General features: G+C 51.2%; 4 protein-coding genes across 4 annotated transcripts; 1 reads left to right on the forward strand and 3 right to left on the reverse strand.

Annotated features, from left to right (window-relative positions):
• Positions 1 to 48: 48 nt before the first annotated feature.
• K444DRAFT_135961 (uncharacterized protein) lies at positions 49 to 3,095 on the reverse strand. Its single transcript, XM_024870505.1, has 2 exons — positions 2,766 to 3,095; positions 49 to 2,476 (listed from the first exon to the last, which is right to left on the reverse strand). Exons 1-2 carry the CDS (start codon positions 2,766 to 2,768, stop codon positions 128 to 130), a joined length of 2,352 nt encoding a protein of 783 aa, XP_024731021.1. The 5' UTR covers positions 2,769 to 3,095; the 3' UTR covers positions 49 to 127.
• K444DRAFT_540311 (homoserine o-acetyltransferas-like protein) lies at positions 2,762 to 4,273 on the reverse strand (the record flags this gene model as incomplete). Its single annotated transcript, XM_024875702.1, has 2 exons — positions 2,762 to 3,818; positions 3,864 to 4,273. The coding sequence occupies 2 exons, from the start codon at positions 4,271 to 4,273 to the stop codon at positions 2,762 to 2,764; spliced, it is 1,467 nt and encodes a 488-aa protein (XP_024731022.1).
• A 394-nt stretch (positions 4,274 to 4,667) lies between these two features.
• K444DRAFT_570722 (uncharacterized protein) lies at positions 4,668 to 12,537 on the forward strand. Its single transcript, XM_024877278.1, has 3 exons — positions 4,668 to 9,499; positions 9,548 to 9,666; positions 9,716 to 12,537. Exons 1-3 carry the CDS (start codon positions 4,862 to 4,864, stop codon positions 12,258 to 12,260), a joined length of 7,302 nt encoding a protein of 2,433 aa, XP_024731023.1. The 5' UTR covers positions 4,668 to 4,861; the 3' UTR covers positions 12,261 to 12,537.
• Positions 12,538 to 13,422: 885 nt separating this feature from the next.
• K444DRAFT_136007 (putative tyrosinase) lies at positions 13,423 to 15,360 on the reverse strand. Its single transcript, XM_024870506.1, has 10 exons — positions 15,196 to 15,360; positions 15,035 to 15,152; positions 14,935 to 14,984; positions 14,792 to 14,878; positions 14,736 to 14,741; positions 14,601 to 14,622; positions 14,393 to 14,549; positions 14,198 to 14,324; positions 14,045 to 14,142; positions 13,423 to 13,955 (listed from the first exon to the last, which is right to left on the reverse strand). Exons 1-10 carry the CDS (start codon positions 15,196 to 15,198, stop codon positions 13,649 to 13,651), a joined length of 975 nt encoding a protein of 324 aa, XP_024731024.1. The 5' UTR covers positions 15,199 to 15,360; the 3' UTR covers positions 13,423 to 13,648.
• Positions 15,361 to 16,915: the final 1,555 nt, after the last annotated feature.

The following is a 16,915-nucleotide window of genomic DNA, read 5'->3' on the forward strand; positions in this document are numbered from 1 at the left end:
TACATCCCCAAATCAACTATCCAGCTTCCTTCTACACACAAAGGTCCATAGAAGACACACCTCCACATCTTCTTTCCACTTTCACTTTCTTCTACACTCAAAATGCAAACTCTCTCCATGCTTCACCCTAAAAAAGAAAGCTACCGTCCTCCCGTTGTCCAACCCAGCGGCTGCCATCCCAGTTCCAAACCGTCCCATCGATTGGAATATAGTCTTTGATCAAACTCTGCCGGCCGTCGTTTTCTCCGTTTTCGTCTTCCACTTCTTCATCCTCCCACTCCCACTCTTGATATGCGTCGTTCGACCCGTCGGTACCGAACGAGGTTTGTGGCGTGAACGTATTTGGTGTAGAGGTGGTTGCAGTTTCTTGGCCATTGAAATCATCACCGAACGAAGTCTGCGGCGTCAATGCTGGTGGGGATGTTGCGTTGAAGGTACTAATGTAAAACGGGTCAGAGTCAAAGGACGAGGAGAAGCCGGAATCAGTTTGGTTAGTATGGTGGTGGTATTTTAGGAGGGGCGGATCATTATTGTTCTCGGGGTTGTCAGAGTAGGTCGACGAGGCGTAAGAGTGCTTGGATTTATGGTGGGGGTGGCATCCAGGGGGAGGAATATCTTCAGATGAGTTGTTGTCGTAGTTAGAAAAGCGGTAATGGCTGCCCCGATATTTACAGGGAGCAGCTTCGTCGTCGGGGTAACTCGATGAGGCATTGGAGAGCTTGGCTTTGTGGCCGATATGCGTGGGGATTTGGAGGAGGAGCGGTGTAGTGGATGGTGAGTCCAGATAGGCAAGGTGTTCGTGGGAAGGGGTAACGGGGTCTGGTGATTGGCTGGGGGATGAGGCGGTTGAGGGGGAGGAAGCGGAGTAGTTGTTTGCTGCGTGGATAGCGTTGTCAAGATCGGTTATTGGGGAGACCAGGTCGGAATATTGCCGTACAACGGTTGAGAACCGGGACATTGGGTTAAAGTTGGCTTCTAGGAATGAGGGCTCGTCGAGTTCGCCTGTGGGGGCGACGAGGCCAGAGTATTGGCGTACGAGAGTTGAGAGCCGGGGGGCCTTGATTTGGAAATCTCCCTGGACTGGGATTTTATCTTCATCGAGCTCGATTGTGGTGGAGGCTTGGGTGAGAGTTGAGTTGGTTTCAGGAATAGTGGGATTATGAGAGGGAGCCTCGATGACCAAGTCGGTGAGGTCGGCGAGGCCGGCAAGGTAGGAATCTTCTCCAGCGATGGGTGAGACGCGGGGGCCATGAATGGGGAACTCTTCTTGGGTGGGAATTTGATCGAGCTCGGTTGTGGTGTTGACTTGAGCGAGAGGTAAGATGGTCTCAGCAACGGCGGAGTTGGGAGCGAGGAACTCGATGAACAGATTGGCGATGTCAGCGATGCAAGAATCCTCTCCTTCGGCTGTATCTTGGTCAAGAGGTGAGATCGAATGAAGAGCGACGGAGTAGTGGTCAAGAAATTCGTTGGTGCTTTGAGTCATGTCCTTGAAGCCGAAGATCTCGTCGAATTCAGAATCGGTCAGAGATTGAACGCTTGCCGCATCGCCATCCCTTGGTCCTGAAGCTCTCTTAATCTCCCAACTGCTGTATGCCTGCAGAATGCCTTCATATGTCTTCTTGCGTTCCTCATCTTGGCTAGGAGTTCCTCTGACCTTCGTACTTGAGTGTCTTGGTCCAGAAGTTCTGTTAATCTTCGTCGCCATGCCATCCTTGGCTTTCATCTCATTCATCTTGCCCTCAATCTCCTTCCTTTTGCTATCCATGTGGGCTCCCTTCGTAGTAGTATTGATCTCGCTCGCTGGCTCCTCTTGAACAGCAGCTCCATCAAACTTCCTCACCATTTCCCTGACCTTGCCGGCTTTGACCCGGACAGCCCTGCTTCCCTTCCTACCGAGTACAAGTCCAACCTCACCTTGGCTTCTCTTCTTCTCCGGGCGAACGGAGAAAGCAAGTCCAGCCCCAGTCTCATCTTGGCTACCCTTCCTCTCCAAACTTCGACCCATAACATCGGATCCAAGTCCAGCTCCAGCCTCACCAACACTTCCCTTCCTCTCCGGCATTCCACCCATCATTTGGGCTGCAGGCTCTCCGTCGCGATGCTTGTAACATTTCGCCTCACCTTCGTCGAGGACGACCTTAACATGCTCAAAAGCAGGACAGATAGATCCGCGGTACGCCCCCGGGCCTGCAAGCTCGGAAGCCTCGGGGCACGGAGTAGTGGTGCGGGAGACCACGCAGTTACAGGATGAGTGGTGGGATGTTGTAAAGGTACACATCGTGAACAGAAGACGCGTGTATGGGAAATGTGAAGTACGATTGTAAATCTCGTGGGAAAAGGTTGGCCGAAAGGTTCGTCTGTATATCGCCAGATGAGAGAGGAAGAAGCGGTGATTGGAAGTGTTGTCTTCATCCAGTACAAGCTGCGTGGTGCGGCTGCGATCGAGGAGATCGAGCTCAAGGTGTTGAGATTGCTGAAAGGAAGAGGTTGAGCGGGAGGAAGGGTTGAAAAGGAAAGATGAAAGGCGCTCATCGCTAAGAATTCTTGTGCTAAAACCGTGCTATCAAGAAGTGAATGTCCATCTCGATGGGTGGAACTGTGAAAGTTGTTGTCATTTCGCTTTTGCAGGCGAGGCGTCAGGGCCTCATCACTTGAACAAGTTATAGCTCCTTAATGATTCAAATCACACAACAAAGACTAAAGAGAGATGATTTATGATAACTTCATCGAAAATGGGTATTTCAACGTATGAACATAACTACCATGCGGTCATATCCTCAACCTCCGCTTCACCAAACGTGCTATTCTTCGTTACAGCACCCACTCCATCCTCAGCAGCAACATCTGTATTTCCAGGAGCCTCCATAATATCAGGTAAGACCTCTCGCAGAAAGTCTAAGATGTGTTGGTTGACTTGCTCGAATTGAAGTAAGAATGCATCATGTCCTTCTGGAGAGTCTATCTTTCGCAATCGTGCGTTGGGTATGTAACTGGCCAATTCTTTTTGCTCGTCAAAGGTAAATAGTCCGTCGCTTTCGATGCCAAGGATTAAGGTTGGTTGCTCGATTTGCGCAAGAGCATCCGCAATTGGATTTTCGGAATCGGGGGACGCTCGATATCGGGAGACATCATGAGTGTCCAATTTGCGAGTAATGGCAATATAACAGTTGCCATCGAAGCGCTTAACGAACTTCTGGCCTTGGTAGCGAAGGTATGATTGTGCTGAGAAATAGGTCGACGTCGTTCTCTGGGGGCTCAACGGCGTGCCCACAGTGGCATAATGAAACTGAGGATCTGTAAAATCGACAGAGCTGGAGTCCCCGTTGGAGTTCCCGTTTGTCTGGGCAGTATGGAGGTTTGCAGAACTTCGTGGCCCTGATAATGGCGAGCGGGTTGCACGATGACCATCATTATGGATTGCTAAGTGTACATCTGCTGGGTGCTGAGCCTCGCTGGTTGTTTGCTTCTTTGACGCATCTGGAGTGTTTCGTCCGAATCGAGCTTCGAACGAGTTTCGACTCCGGTATGTGAGCAAAGCTGACATGCGTGCCGCGCCGAGGCCCGCAGAAGGAGGGTCCGAAAAGGGATAATATCCATCGTCATATTTGGGGTCCGCGTAGATGCTTTGTCTTTGTGCTTCGCCCCAGCTAATCCCCCATGCACTGTGCCGACTCGAAGTTGCGATCGGAACAATCGATCGAACGTAATCTTGCCCAAAGTATGCCCATTCCAGAACTAGCATTCCTCCCATCGAACCTCCTATGGCGACCGCTATTTGTCGGACCCCTAAATCATCCAGCAAAACTTTGTGGAGACTGAAACAATCAGCTCGCATTCAGCAAACAGAACAGAGAACATACTTCACATCATCCCGGATCGTGGTGAGAGGGAATTCTGGTCCATATCTTTCCTTCTGTGGATCTCCATCTTTGCATGTGACAGGACTGGCACTACCATACGGACTTCCCAGACTGTTCATGCAAATAACGAAAAACCTCGAGATATCGAATGCTCTCCCAGGGCCCCCTAGCAGAGGACCCCACCAGTCACCAACATCTGCACTGCCTGTCAAGGCGTGGCATATAACCATAGCATTGTCTCGGGTTGGAGAAAGTTTTCCTCGTGTGCTGTATGCCAGGGGCACATTGTGCAAGGTGACACCTGATTCCAACGTGAAGGACGGAATGATGGCGATGGCCTGATCGGGGATTAAGGAGGCAAATGGGTTCTCAGGTTGCTGCTGCGTTCTTTCTTGGACGTATTCAGTCATCGTTACAGTTGGAGGGTTGTCGGAGTTCTGAAGGAGCTGACTGACCATATTTATGTGCGGGTACGGTTGCTGGCACGTTAAGTGGAGGAGTGCCGGCCATTTTGGTTCGAAGCTGAAGAAGCAAATGTTCGGAAAGGATGGTCAGATTTATTTCGAGGCCAGTAAAGGGTTACGGTGAGCTCGCAGTTGACTCGCGAAGTCGTCACCAGCGTCCAGTCAGATTCGCGGGCTTTATCCACTTTTCCCGTTCGTTGAAAAAGTAACTTGAGTGGCTGAAAAATGAGGCTGAGGAAAGAGCTAACCATAAACAGCCCTAGCGCAGGTGAGCACCAACACCTGCTCACCTGCCGCGCCGCGAGATGGTGAATTTTGAAGCTATTGCCAAAACATACACCTCGGATTTCCCCACAATCATTACGCAAGTCCATCCCTGAAGATCATCTACACTTGATGACCCTCTTCATCCGAAACAGCACTTCCAAAATTTCCGCTCATTCCTGAACGCCATTTCTGTCAGCTTCAAAAGTCTTGAAGCTCCCGTTCCTTACACATGTGCAGAGATTGAGAGGAATCGGGATCGAGGCGGAGATGGCGCCTGCGAAGAGGAAGAGGAATGAGAGAACCTCAGTCGATGCAGGAGAGAACCGACCTTCCCCACATCGACCGCAGAATACGAACCTTGGCCAGCACGATAGAGGCCAGGACATGAGAGATGGAGGCAGACGATCAAGTCGCGGAGGACAAGGGGGACTTGGCGGACGGGGAGGGCGTAGGAATGATTCACGCGACAATCCTAACAAGCTCAATATAAACCCAACTGTCAGATCAACACCAGGACCAATGTCTCCTCCAGCACCGCGACCTTCAAGCGCGACGCAAATTGCGACACCTTCCACAGACCTTCACAGCCCTATTCCCAAACCAGATCCGGCGCCATTCGACTATATGTTTCTCACTGAGGAACGAATGGCCTCCTGGGATACCACTGGTCGGCAAGAGGTGGTCCAACTAGGCATGCAGGCACGACAGGACGAAGATCCTATGGATCTGGCGTCGGTCTTCCAGGAATTGATACGCAAAACTCTAGATGAGAAGTTAGATCCTACGGATGCTGGCAGTTGTGTGAAGGATATCCTCGGACCAGATACAATACCCGCAGAAAACACCTCCGTTATTTTTGACCCCTCAACATTCTTCCTGGATACACTTTCAATGATAGTTGAGGCAGATCATCCCCAAAACACTCCAACCAGCCCAAGTCTTCGACCATTCATTGCCTCTACCGGAATCTCGCCGATGATCATGCGCCAGGTGCTTGATGGTCGACTGCTTCAAGACATAGGCCTAACTCGAGACACTTTCAATCGTGTTGGCGTACGACAAGCAACAAATCTCCTATACCGACAAGCGAACTACAATCTATTACGGGAAGAAACAGAAGGATACTCGAAACTCGTCACTGAACTCTTCACAACAAGCGGGAGCGAGCCACCGTCTGCCGAGGTGGTCGAGGACACATTCGAGAGGGTGAAAGGCTTGATAGGCACATTCGACTTGGATGTAGGAAGAGTCCTCGATATCACACTCGACGTTTTTGCAGCAGTTCTCATCAAGCACTATCGATTCTTCATCAAACTCCTGCGCGTCAGCTCCTGGTGGCCAAGAATTGGGGATGGAGATCTGGTCGTCGCATCCGCAGGCTTGCCAACATGGGCACTCCCCAGCTCCCCTGGTTGGACGCCAACGGAAGAAGAGGACGAGCTTGCAAGACAGCAGAGAGAAAAGAGAGATATCCGGTTCTGGCCACGAGCTCGAGAGATTGGACTTGATGCCTTTTTTGAGCTTGGAGGGAGACAGATCGTTGATGAGGAAACCAAGTCCCGAATATTAGGGGCTGAAGGAGAAAGTGTGGAGCTTGACGTGGACCGCCGATGGATCAAGGAGACTGGTACATTCCCACCTTCTGGGAACCGTGTAGCGGCTCAACTACTCGGTTTCAAGTTACGCTTCTACGCTTCCGACGTACGGGACAAAGACGATCCTTTCCCGGCAAACCTCATGTATCTCACAGCATTATTGATCAAGATTGGCTTCATCTCCCTCCGAGACGTATACCCACATATTTGGCCTACCGATGAGGACATGCCGGCTCAGATGGAGAAAAGAAAGGCAGAATTAGCGGAAAAGGAGAGACTGAATCGACCTGGTGGTGGTGCAGCAAATGCTTTGACAATGGCTGGAGCACTCCCAGATGATACCTTACCAAACAATGGTAGAATTCGGGAAACTGCAGCTAAGCCTGATCCAGCCTCGAAACCTGCTCCAGATGGCGAAGAGAAGGATCAGCTAGGGGAGCCTACTGACCAGAAGGTTCTACTTTTGACCTGTCTCTTAACTATTGGTGCAATCCCAGAGTCGCTGTTCATCCTTGGACGCTTTCCCGCGCTGACTGAGGCGCATCCCGAACTTCTTGATTTGGTCAACCGCATCCTCAACCACTCGATAAAGGATGTATACGCCGCGAGTCGACCCACGGCGATACAGGATGCAGAATGCCCGACCAAGAAGATACCGGACCCCGATCAAAATGGTGTGCCAAAGGGTCAAGTTCGACTCACTCAATTGCAAACTCGCAAGCAGCTACGTTGGCCGTTTCCCGATAAATACGACACAAACGACAACCTGTCTTATCGATTCTACTGGGATGAATGGGCGGACAATATCCCTGTGTGTCAAAACGTCGATGATATCTTCACTCTTTGCGATACTCTCCTCAACATCTCCGGTGTTAGCATTGGCAAGGACGCCCAGTTACTGTCAAGGCTTGCGAGAATTGGCACGAAAAGTCTCGCGGAGGATCGGTCGCAAAGCAATCTTGACAGATGGCAAGATCTGTTGAAACGACTCTTAGTCCCTAGTCTCAGTCTCAACAAAGCCAACACGGAGGTCGTCAATGAGATATACAGTATGCTGAAGTTCTACCCAATATCTACGAGATACGCCATCTACGCAGACTGGTTCGAGGGGAGGGTCACGCCGCAGTTACCGGCAATGAAGATTGCCTTTGAGCGAGCAAGACTTGAAACACTAAGTACTATGAAGCGTATCAGCGGGATCAACGCCCAAACGATGGCTCGAACTCTGTCCAAAACGGCTACCGCTAACCCTGGCATTGTGTTCAAGGTTGCCTTGACCCAAATCGAATCTTATAATAATTTAACGAAAGTGGTCGTTGAATGTGCGAAATACTTTTCGGACCTTGGCTACGACGTCCTCGTTTGGTCTCTAATGAACGCACTTGGTGGACATAAGAGAAGTCGCAACAATGCCGAGTTTGCTCTCCTACCAAGTCGATGGCTTCTGGCACTTTCAAAATTCACGGGAGAAGTCTTCAAGCGTTATCGAATCATGGACCTGGCACCAATTATCCAATACGTCAACGATCAACTTTATCGCGGCAATTCTACCGATCTAGTCATCTTAAAAGAGCTGATATCAGAGATGGCCGGTATCGTTCCAGACACGGACTTCAGCGACAAAGAGCTTCTTGCGATGTCTGGCGGCCCAGTTCTGAGGAAGCAAACGCTCATCGGTTTGAAGGACAGACGTTTTGAATCTATAAGAACTGGCGATCGGCTTATGAGAGCTCTAGTGGAGACAAATCTCGCTGGTGAACTTCTCATTTCTATTGCACAGTTCCGCCAATCCGCCATTTACCGGATTTCGGATGAAGACGCACACATCAAGATGCTGGCCACTATGATCGATGATACGCAATCAACCTTGACTCAGTATCTCGATCTTCTCCGTAGCAATTTGACCATTGAAGACTTTGACAAACATGTTCCTGGCATACCGGAGCTTATCGCAGACTTCGGCCTCGCTCCGGCCCTCGCATTCATGGTTGGTCGAGCAAGTCTAGCCCATCGCATCTCGAAAGTCACACCGCCCTCGCCAAATGGTGCCGTAAAGAGTCTCGCGGCATCGACGGGAACCGCTCCGGTTATCGTTGATGCTGATGGTGATGTTGGCATGGACGGTGGGGACAACACAGCTCAGGCAAGCGGCGATGAGAGCGCTTCCCAACCCGCGGTAATCAACGGCTGTGCTGAGGTCAAAGAGGACACGCCGATGACAGATTTGAAAAGCCAGAGTCCTCCACTGACTCCCTCATCTACGGACCCATTCGAAGAGATTCTCGAACCCATAATCACTGGTGTTAAGGATGCTCTCCCAAAGGAAGCTTTCAACTACATCAGTGCAGATTTCTATGTCACCTTCTGGACTGCCACATTGGGTGATTTGTCTATCCCTAGTTCGAGCTATGACACTGAAATCTCACGCCTCCTGAATGAGCAGTCTCTGGTCATGAAAGACAGAACGGACATGACGCGAGCTGGGATGTCAATCAAGGAGAGCAGAAAGGAGGCTCTCAGCCAGACTCGAGATGCTTTGATGGGCGAATTTGGAAAATTTGTTGGAGGATTCGGCAGAACCAAAGCTCGTCTTCTGAGACACAAGGCTGACTGGTTTAAGCCATTTAAAGCTGAAGATGTGAGCGATGCGATACTCGAAAAATGTTTGATCCCCCGCATCTTGCTCTCCCCGAGCGATGCAGATTTCTGTTTCAAGATGGTCAAATTTCTACACGACAACGGAGTACCCCACTTCCGGCTTCTTTCGTTCTACGGCCATCTCTTCCGAGCCAACCGCTTGCGATCAATCATCTTCACTTGTACTATCCGTGAGGCCGAAAACTTGGGCCGATTTCTCCGTCTCGTTCTGGCTGACCTTGACCGCTGGCACAACAACGCTACTCTATACGAAAAGGAAGCTTGGGGCGCATCTGCGAATTTACCAGGTTTCGCAAAAATGTTGGATGAGGAAGGGAAGCCCAAATCCCTCGTTAGCTACGATGGCACCAAGGGCTTCAAATGGTTCCACTTTACCTGGCATCAGCAAATGTACACAGCTATTCGGCTTTGCTTAGAAGGAGTGGAGTGGATGCATATCCGGAATGCAATTACCATATTGAAGTCAGTCCTTGAAGTGTACCCATCCATTGATTTCATGGGGAACCACTTCATCAAGCAGCTTGAGGGTATAGCGAAGCGGGAAAAGGGCGTCAGAGAGGATCTTTCTCTGACCGGCAATGCCGTGCTAGTTGGATTGAAGAAGAGGTCGAAGAGTTGGATTATGGTACAAGCGTTTGGGCATATTACAGTGGTAGGTCTTGTTGATCCCAAAGAAAATTCCCAACTAACAAGCTTTTAGACTGACAAGGCCCAAACGAACGGTAACGCTCCAGGAGCAAACCCTCGCATCAGTACCCCAGCTTCAAAATCCGCGTTGAAACCCACTGCTCCGGAATTCAAGCCCCAATCACGATCCAGGTTAGTCTCAAGGGCACTTCCAACGGAATGAAAACTAACGATCTCGCAGTTCGCGTGGTGCTACTACCCCTAAGCCATTAACAACGACCGAAGTCGAAGATGGTGAAGTCGACGATGCAAAGACCTCGGTCTCTGCTTCAGTTGTTAAAAACACAGTCACTTCGAACTCTGAAACAAGATCCACGCCGCCCCCTGGCTCAGCAATCGAATCAAAGAAGTCCGATATTCTGAAAGACAGAGAGATTTTCAAACGAAACAATGCAGCGAAGGCCACTCCGCCGCCGAGAGATTCAACCATCCCTCCCCGTCCAGAAATCTCCAGGCTCTCTTTTGTTGAGCGGCCCGCTCCAAATCTACCAACCAGGCCTGATGCGCCATTCCCGAGCCGTGACATGCTAGACAGGCACCCGTCTCGCCACGGAGACCGGAGAGATGGGCGAGACTCGCGATTGCCTGATGTGAGAGCTTTGGACAGGCCAGGAGGAAGATTGGGAGACAGACCAGGAGACAGACCTGGGGATAGACTCCGTGACTTCTCTGGCAGCGACCGCCGAGCAATGGATACAAATCCAAGGGATTCATTCGGCTTGTCTGATCGAAGCACCAGGGGCGAACGGGATCGCGCTCGTCCTGACCCACCACCTAGATGGACAGCTGAATCTGCCCGGGAGAATCTCGAGAGGACCTCCAACAGTACGCGAGGCGCTGAAAATGGCCGACTCTCAAGGGATATGCCTCCTCCAAGAACATCAGGAGCAGTATCTGAGCGCGGTCCTCCCAACAACTCCGATAGGCAGCCGCCAGTCAATCTTGAGAGTCAAGAATCGATGAATCCAGAGCTGGTGGCACTAATATCTGGGGATAAAGATACCGCTCGCTCCGACTCCCCTCGACGTGGTAGAGAGGACATACGAGATAGGGTTTCGTCCAGGCCTCAGTCGCCGAGGAGACATGTCTCAGAAAAGGATTACTCTGAACCGAGACGAGATGATCGATCGCTGCGCAATGGGGCCTCCGATATCTTCAATTCCTCACGCAACCGCACTGACGATGTTCAACCTCCACCTGCTGGACCTCGAAGTGATAGACCGTCGGATCGAATGAACGAACGAAGCTCAAGCGATCGATCAGCCTTTCAACCGTCCCAGTCTTCGTCGAGGTCAGTTGATCCAAACCACGGAAGGTTAAACTCAATGCCCAGACAACAAGAGGATCCCAATTTTGGTCGCTTGAACCCGGCACCTGCGCCAGCATCTACGGCATCCCCAGATATTCCTTCTGGTCCCCGTGATAGGAATATCAGGACAAGCCGAAATCCGCCTCCGCCACGTCAGGATAGAAGAGTTGATGGTCCTCGTCCACCCACGCCCGAGAAGCAACCACCAACGGGACCCTCGAGTCGCAATCCAAGACGCTCAGCGTCCGGTCAATTTGATCAGATATCAGCCTCTCAAGGGTCTGCAACAAGTACACCCGTAGCTGCATCTTCAACACCAATCCATCCAGACCGCTTGAAGAACCTTGGATCTACAGTTGCGCCTCCACCGCCGCCGATGCCAGCGCCTGCTGTAGCAACTCCTCCTATGCATCCTGATAGACTAAAAGCATTGGAATCCCCAGTCATGCCTCCACCAGCGGTACAGCAGAGCACCATCCGTGGCAGACCACCTCTTCCCCCAGTGGCGACAGGATTTCCCCCGTCGGGCCCCAAAGGATCGCAGCCAAGCCCAGGCGGCCTTGGAACGAACGGACTAGCGGCACCAACTGGCCCAGCCTCTGCAACCGAGCGTGCCGCTCGAGGTGGGAGACGACAGCTTGCTGGTATCAATACTATGCTCCAACAAGCTGGGCAGCAAAACGCTCCTGATCGGAACATTCGCAATCGGGCTAGAATGTCTTCTGGAATGGGACCAGAGACGCCAATATTATCTCCTTCGATCCCAGCTCCGCCTCCTCCTCCGCCGGGACCGCCCCCGGCAAGAGCGGAGACCCTTAGAGATGCTGCAAGAGCTACCATCCCCGAACGCGCTGATCTGATCACAGGCAATGCTGCCCCAACAGAAGAGCGAGACAGAGATCGCAGTGGACGGCGAGAGCGCTCTGGCCACCATAGCAGAAGAGGCTCGAGAAGTCCTGGACGTGAGAGGGATTCCAAGCGTGGTACGGCACCCGAGGAGGATCGCTCTCGAAGCGAATATCGCGAACGTCGAGAACCTGAGCGGGATAGGCATGCACCCAGATCGCCAGCTCGGGATTTGATTGCTGGGCGAGATGCTGGCAGCGGTAGAGAAAGTGGTCGAGAGAGTGGACGAGAACGAGACCGTGAGAGAGAGAGAGATGGGAGCCGACGTGATGGCCGTGAGCGAGACGCTGCACGTGAGCCTCATGAAACTGGATGGAATGGTGAGCGTGGCACCGAGCGAGGTGCAGAGCGAGGATCAGAAAGAGGTAGTGGACGCAGCAGGGAGATGAGAGGCGATATGCGGGGTGAAGAGCGACGAGATAGTCGCAGCACAAGAGAGGATGGAGGAAGAAAGAGACATAGTGAGGAAGAGACGGATTCCAGGGGAAGGGAGAAAAGACCAAGACGATAGATGAGGCGCATCTAGATGGGTGGGATGGATACACTTGGCTGATCTGTACGATGGGTTAAGATGACACCTAATTTTCGTTGCGTGCCTGCATTGGGTGGCGTTTCTTACTTGCGAGCAACGGAATATTTTCGAGGCATTTCAAGGCGAGATGGGAGATTGATTGCAATGTGAGATATATTGAGAGACAGGGAAAGCGAATTTGATCTCCACTACCGTTTCTTTAGGTGGTTGTCACGAGCGAATAGCATCAGTGAAGAACTAAGTACGACTGACTGCTTTCGATGATTTGTCTCCCTTCCTCGTTAATCGTCGTGATCATATCGCAGTTGTCCTCAAGTGAGATGCGAAGAAAGAAAGCCAAGATTTCTACAGATGCTGTGTTTTGCATCATTGTCCGCTCGCTGGATAAACTCCCCAGTCAAATTTCTTGATAGTTCGCGTAGTTCACGTCTCTGCTTTTCGAGTAGGCGTGGAGCTCCCTTCAAACGCAGAATCCACCGATCCGCACTCATTTCCCTATTCCACCCCTTGCGCATCTCGAGTGTCAGAGTGGCAATATGTTCTGTTTGGACCGCAGATTCCGCGGGCGGAACGGCAGCTTCTTAGATCCGCGAGCCGCGTGGATCCCTGGCAAATCTGCAGAGTCCAGTTGGTGGTCACCATGACTAGTGGCCAACATGGCGGCAGAGTAGGATCGGAAGGATTGTCCGAGGTGGAAACTTTGAAAGTGGGAGGATAGAGTTAGGGCGGATACTGCTGACGAGACTTGGGGAAACTTGGGGAGAGTGCGGGGGGCGTCGCGTTTCGAATTTCGTGCCTTGATGGAGAGAAGTGGTGAAGTGGTGAAGTGTGTTGTGTCCGTCTCTGTCTGAGCTCGGAAAGGGGAACGGTCCGAAGGGAGAGCACTTCCGTGGCTTGGCGTATCATCATCGTTCATGACTGATTCTAAGCCCCGAGTCTTCAAGCTGTGACTGACGAGTGAAAGGTCTTATTTGCAAATGAACCACTACATCCAGATATATTTAAGGCTTCTGTATTCGTAATATTCTAATGCTTCTAGGGTTTTCGCTTTTCTATTTATTTGCAATGTCCTACGAATTCCAGATTTATTGGCCATGCATTAATTTGTAATGTCCCGGTCCTTCCGGGTTCATTCGTCGCTTCTTGCAAAGCATTGTACCAAGGCTTCCAGATTTATTTAACCATTATGATCTTACAGTGGATCACGACTTCAAGCAAGGTTCAGACAAGCTTGAGAGGCGCAAGCAGTACCAGTGCAGAAATTTCCATTTCTTCATCCGATTAAAAATGTATATACATTATGATGCTTTTTTCTATGTACAAGCAGAGTACCCAACCAAGAAGTAGACTCACTCACGCCTCGCCTTCTAAACATAAATATAGCAAAAAGGACCAGCGAGAGTGTTCATCGCATCCCCAATCTGGATGTCAACAGCATTGACACCCATCGAAATGTAATCTTGCAAAGTTCCATTTCTGCTCGGTGGGGAGTTATTCAGGGTAATTGTTCCAGCGATGGCGTTTTGTCTGTTCTTAAGATCTTGGTTTTGCCAGATCCACCACGTGCGATCGATTTGTGCGTGGTGGAGGAAGAAGGCTGGGTCTCCTGGGGATGTGAAAAGGTCTCCGCCTGGGTCACCACCAATGGTGAAGTGGCCGCCTGTGTGTACACCGCTGTAGAGGAGATGGAGTTAGTGACTGTGTACTTGAGCGAGGCTTGGAGGTTGTCTCCTATTTAGCTCATAAGGGAATAGTGTGCTTACTAGATGCCTGACGCAAAGTCTCCTTGCATAGCTGTTTGAAATGAGGCGATATCAGTGTTTTGGGTGATCAGATCAGATGAATTTTTATCCGTGGTCCACTGGAGCTAGAGTGTCAGTGACATTTGACAGAGAAGTGCCTTTTCGACTTCTCACCTGCGACGACACCCAGACGCTGACGTCTCTCCTGAGGCATCTCGGGTTGTAGGCCGTGCCGGGGCCAGTTGCTACAACTTCAGGTACGGCCAGGGTTGGGGCGACTGGTCCAAGGTTGACGCTCATGCTGGAGTGATTGTTAGTATAGCCCTAGGAGTGCCACATTGAAGGGATAAAGCTGTCACGAATACATACTTCTTGAAAGGCCCTGTCTCAACGCAGCCACCTCCCTGTCCTGGGGGAATGCAGTTCAAGCCAGTTGGGAGAGCGTTGGTGCAGTTGTGGGCTTCATAAACACCATTCCCGCCCATGGAGTATGCAGAGCCATCAAAGACCGGTGAGTTGACAGGATCTGAAAGCATGTCAGTACTGAGAAACCAATCAGAGGTTCAAGCGAACTCACCAAAAGCGGTTTTGCCCCAGTTCTAATAGCGTGTCGTAGTTAGCAATTTGGTTTCATAAAGTGCAGTCTCATGGTTCGAAACATAAGGGCACAGGTCCAAGATTTCCAAAGAGCAGAGGCACCAGGTAAACTCACCCAGTACTGTAAAACTGTTAGAAAATGTTTCTTGAGGGACCAAGTAGTGTACTCACTGGCTGCGAGCCTCTGTATCCACATTCTTCACGCAATGCTTGTTCATAAGTGTATGTGAAGTATCTGTGCCATGACAGAAAGTTGGCCTGGGAGAACTGGTGTTAGTAACTGAATGTCTCCACGGAAATGTTGGGAAGCATACTGTGCCGTGAATGGTAAGTGTTTGGTTGATGTGAGTCCACACAAAGTCATCTCAATGTCCCATCAGCATAACAATTCCTTCGGTGAGCAGGCTAACTTACCGTATCTTGACTTAGCACCCGGAACAAGGGTTTGGTCAGTCAAAGCAGGCTTTGCTTGTAGACAAAGAACAGCATCAGTGTAAGCTTTCCGCTCAGCATTTGTTAATGTTGACCTTGGCTAATCAGTAAAAGAGACACTCTTGGGACAGTACCGCACTCACCATTCTCTCCTCACTGCAACATTTGCCAATGTACAGCCTCCTTGCCTTCCCCGAAAAGCCTGTTGAATCTGGTTGACGGCAAGATTGAGAAGACCATTCGCAGCTAACAGGTCCGTGCTGGTTGTTGATGCTGGAGTGAAGGCCGATGCAGCCGAGGCAAGCAGAAGGGGTGCCCAGGATTGGAAACGCATCTTGAAAAAGAGCAACAGGATTTTAGAGAGATCTGGGTGCGTTGATCCCCGGAGTTTCCTGGTCCTTCTTTTAATTTGAAACGTAGAAAAGTCTGGCTTGCTTCCCGCCTACAGCGGATTAAAGATGGCTAGAGGACCTAGAGGTAGACACCGTCCAGTATTTGAACCTCGCCATCCCCTTGTCCAGCTGGGAGATAGGCAGAGTTTCGTGACGGACATTGCTTTCCATGCCATGGCAACGTGGGGTCGTGGATCCAGTTTTCGACGTTTTGGGTAACCAATAGCTTGGAATAGTGGGGCGGGTGTAGCAACGCCATTGGCGGGCGGGAGCTTGTAAGGAACGGTACGGAACAAGATTGGAAGGATGCAGAAAGAAGCCAGAAGGGAAAGGCTGTTTGGGCTATCTTGGGGCGATATGAAGCTTTGCTGGGGTTGTTTGGGGGCGGGTAAATTGGCTGCCCAGGGACACGAGGCGAAGCCCTAAGTCGTGCCGACCAACCCGAAAAAAGGAGGTTGCCGAGTGAGCTTGGCAGATTCAGGGGTAATCCCAACGGTCAATAATTAGACGAAAGGGACGACGTTCAATGGAGGCTGGAACGCTGCAGCTCGCCGAACTTACCGGACGGTCCGGACCATCCAGATGGACTCGAGAGACCCTTGCGGCGGTGAACAGCATTATTGTGGGATAATTACTGTAGAGTTGTGGCGTAGTGGGCCCGACGCTAAACGCGCTCTTCAGGGCCCTGGCACGACTTACGAGTTCGTGAAGCTGAAGGACCCTTCTAAGGAAGGCTTGCTGTCTCTTGATTGGGAAGATTCTCTTCGAGAGCATCGATTTGCCGCACCTTTCCCGAGTCATTCGAACGAGATCACTGATCAGGGAAAGCACAAACCGAGTAAGGCCGCTTAGAGAGAGCAACTCCCCACTGCCCCTGGATCGTGGCAGGTTTTGAGAACGACGGAAGAGCAAGGGAAACTGGACCCGGGGATTCGGGGAAGGTGAAATAGCGCCCCCCCTCAAACTCTAAAAGGTTGGAGATTAGTTCCAACTCAGTAAACGCACTGCCGATCACGACTGCAGATATTCCGAGGTTCCGCCATCATGGCTCGCAGCATGCCAGCATCGCATGCTCGCACCAGGAGTACTGTAGCACAAACATCCACTGTCCCGGACTTACGGCGTTACCAGATCATCTCCGCCAAGCATCTCCTCGATACGTGGGCAGGCCTGGCCCGGTTCCGGGAAACCTGAGTCTTTGGTCAATGGTTATGGGGGGGCCCGCGCACCTGTTACCACGCATGCTCTTGACCAAGGGCTGGAGTTTCTGCAGTCTCCACGAAATATTGGGAGGTTCTCATCTGAATTGCTGCCAAGTTAGCTGGATCGCTCTCAACTCCACCTCCAGAGCCCAGACGAACCCCGGCGATCCAGGTCAAGAATATCATCCGCCGCTTCATGGCTTCCGTGCCACTTTCGCTCTCAGATCCAGACCCTCCTCCAAGATTCTGGGTGTTGCCCGTTGCTAATC

This window comes from Hyaloscypha bicolor (genome assembly GCF_002865645.1).
Source record: "Hyaloscypha bicolor E unplaced genomic scaffold K444scaffold_136, whole genome shotgun sequence".
NCBI classification, from domain to species: Eukaryota; Fungi; Ascomycota; class Leotiomycetes; order Helotiales; family Hyaloscyphaceae; genus Hyaloscypha; species Hyaloscypha bicolor.

Bases quoted from the DNA above. Each gene is read 5' to 3' on its own strand.
- K444DRAFT_570722 (XM_024877278.1), top strand. From the start codon at position 4,862: ATGGCGCCTGCGAAGAGGAAGAGGAATGAGAGAACCTCAGTCGATGCA. The intron at 9,500-9,547 runs GTAGGTCTTGTT...ACAAGCTTTTAG, and splicing joins CGTTTGGGCATATTACAGTG to ACTGACAAGGCCCAAACGAA. The intron at 9,667-9,715 runs GTTAGTCTCAAG...ACGATCTCGCAG, and splicing joins AAGCCCCAATCACGATCCAG to TTCGCGTGGTGCTACTACCC.
- K444DRAFT_136007 (XM_024870506.1), bottom strand. The intron at 14,325-14,392 runs GTATGTATTCGT...CAATCACTCCAG, and splicing joins GAGACAGGGCCTTTCAAGAA to CATGAGCGTCAACCTTGGAC. The intron at 14,143-14,197 runs GTGAGAAGTCGA...CTCTAGCTCCAG, and splicing joins GCGTCTGGGTGTCGTCGCAG to TGGACCACGGATAAAAATTC.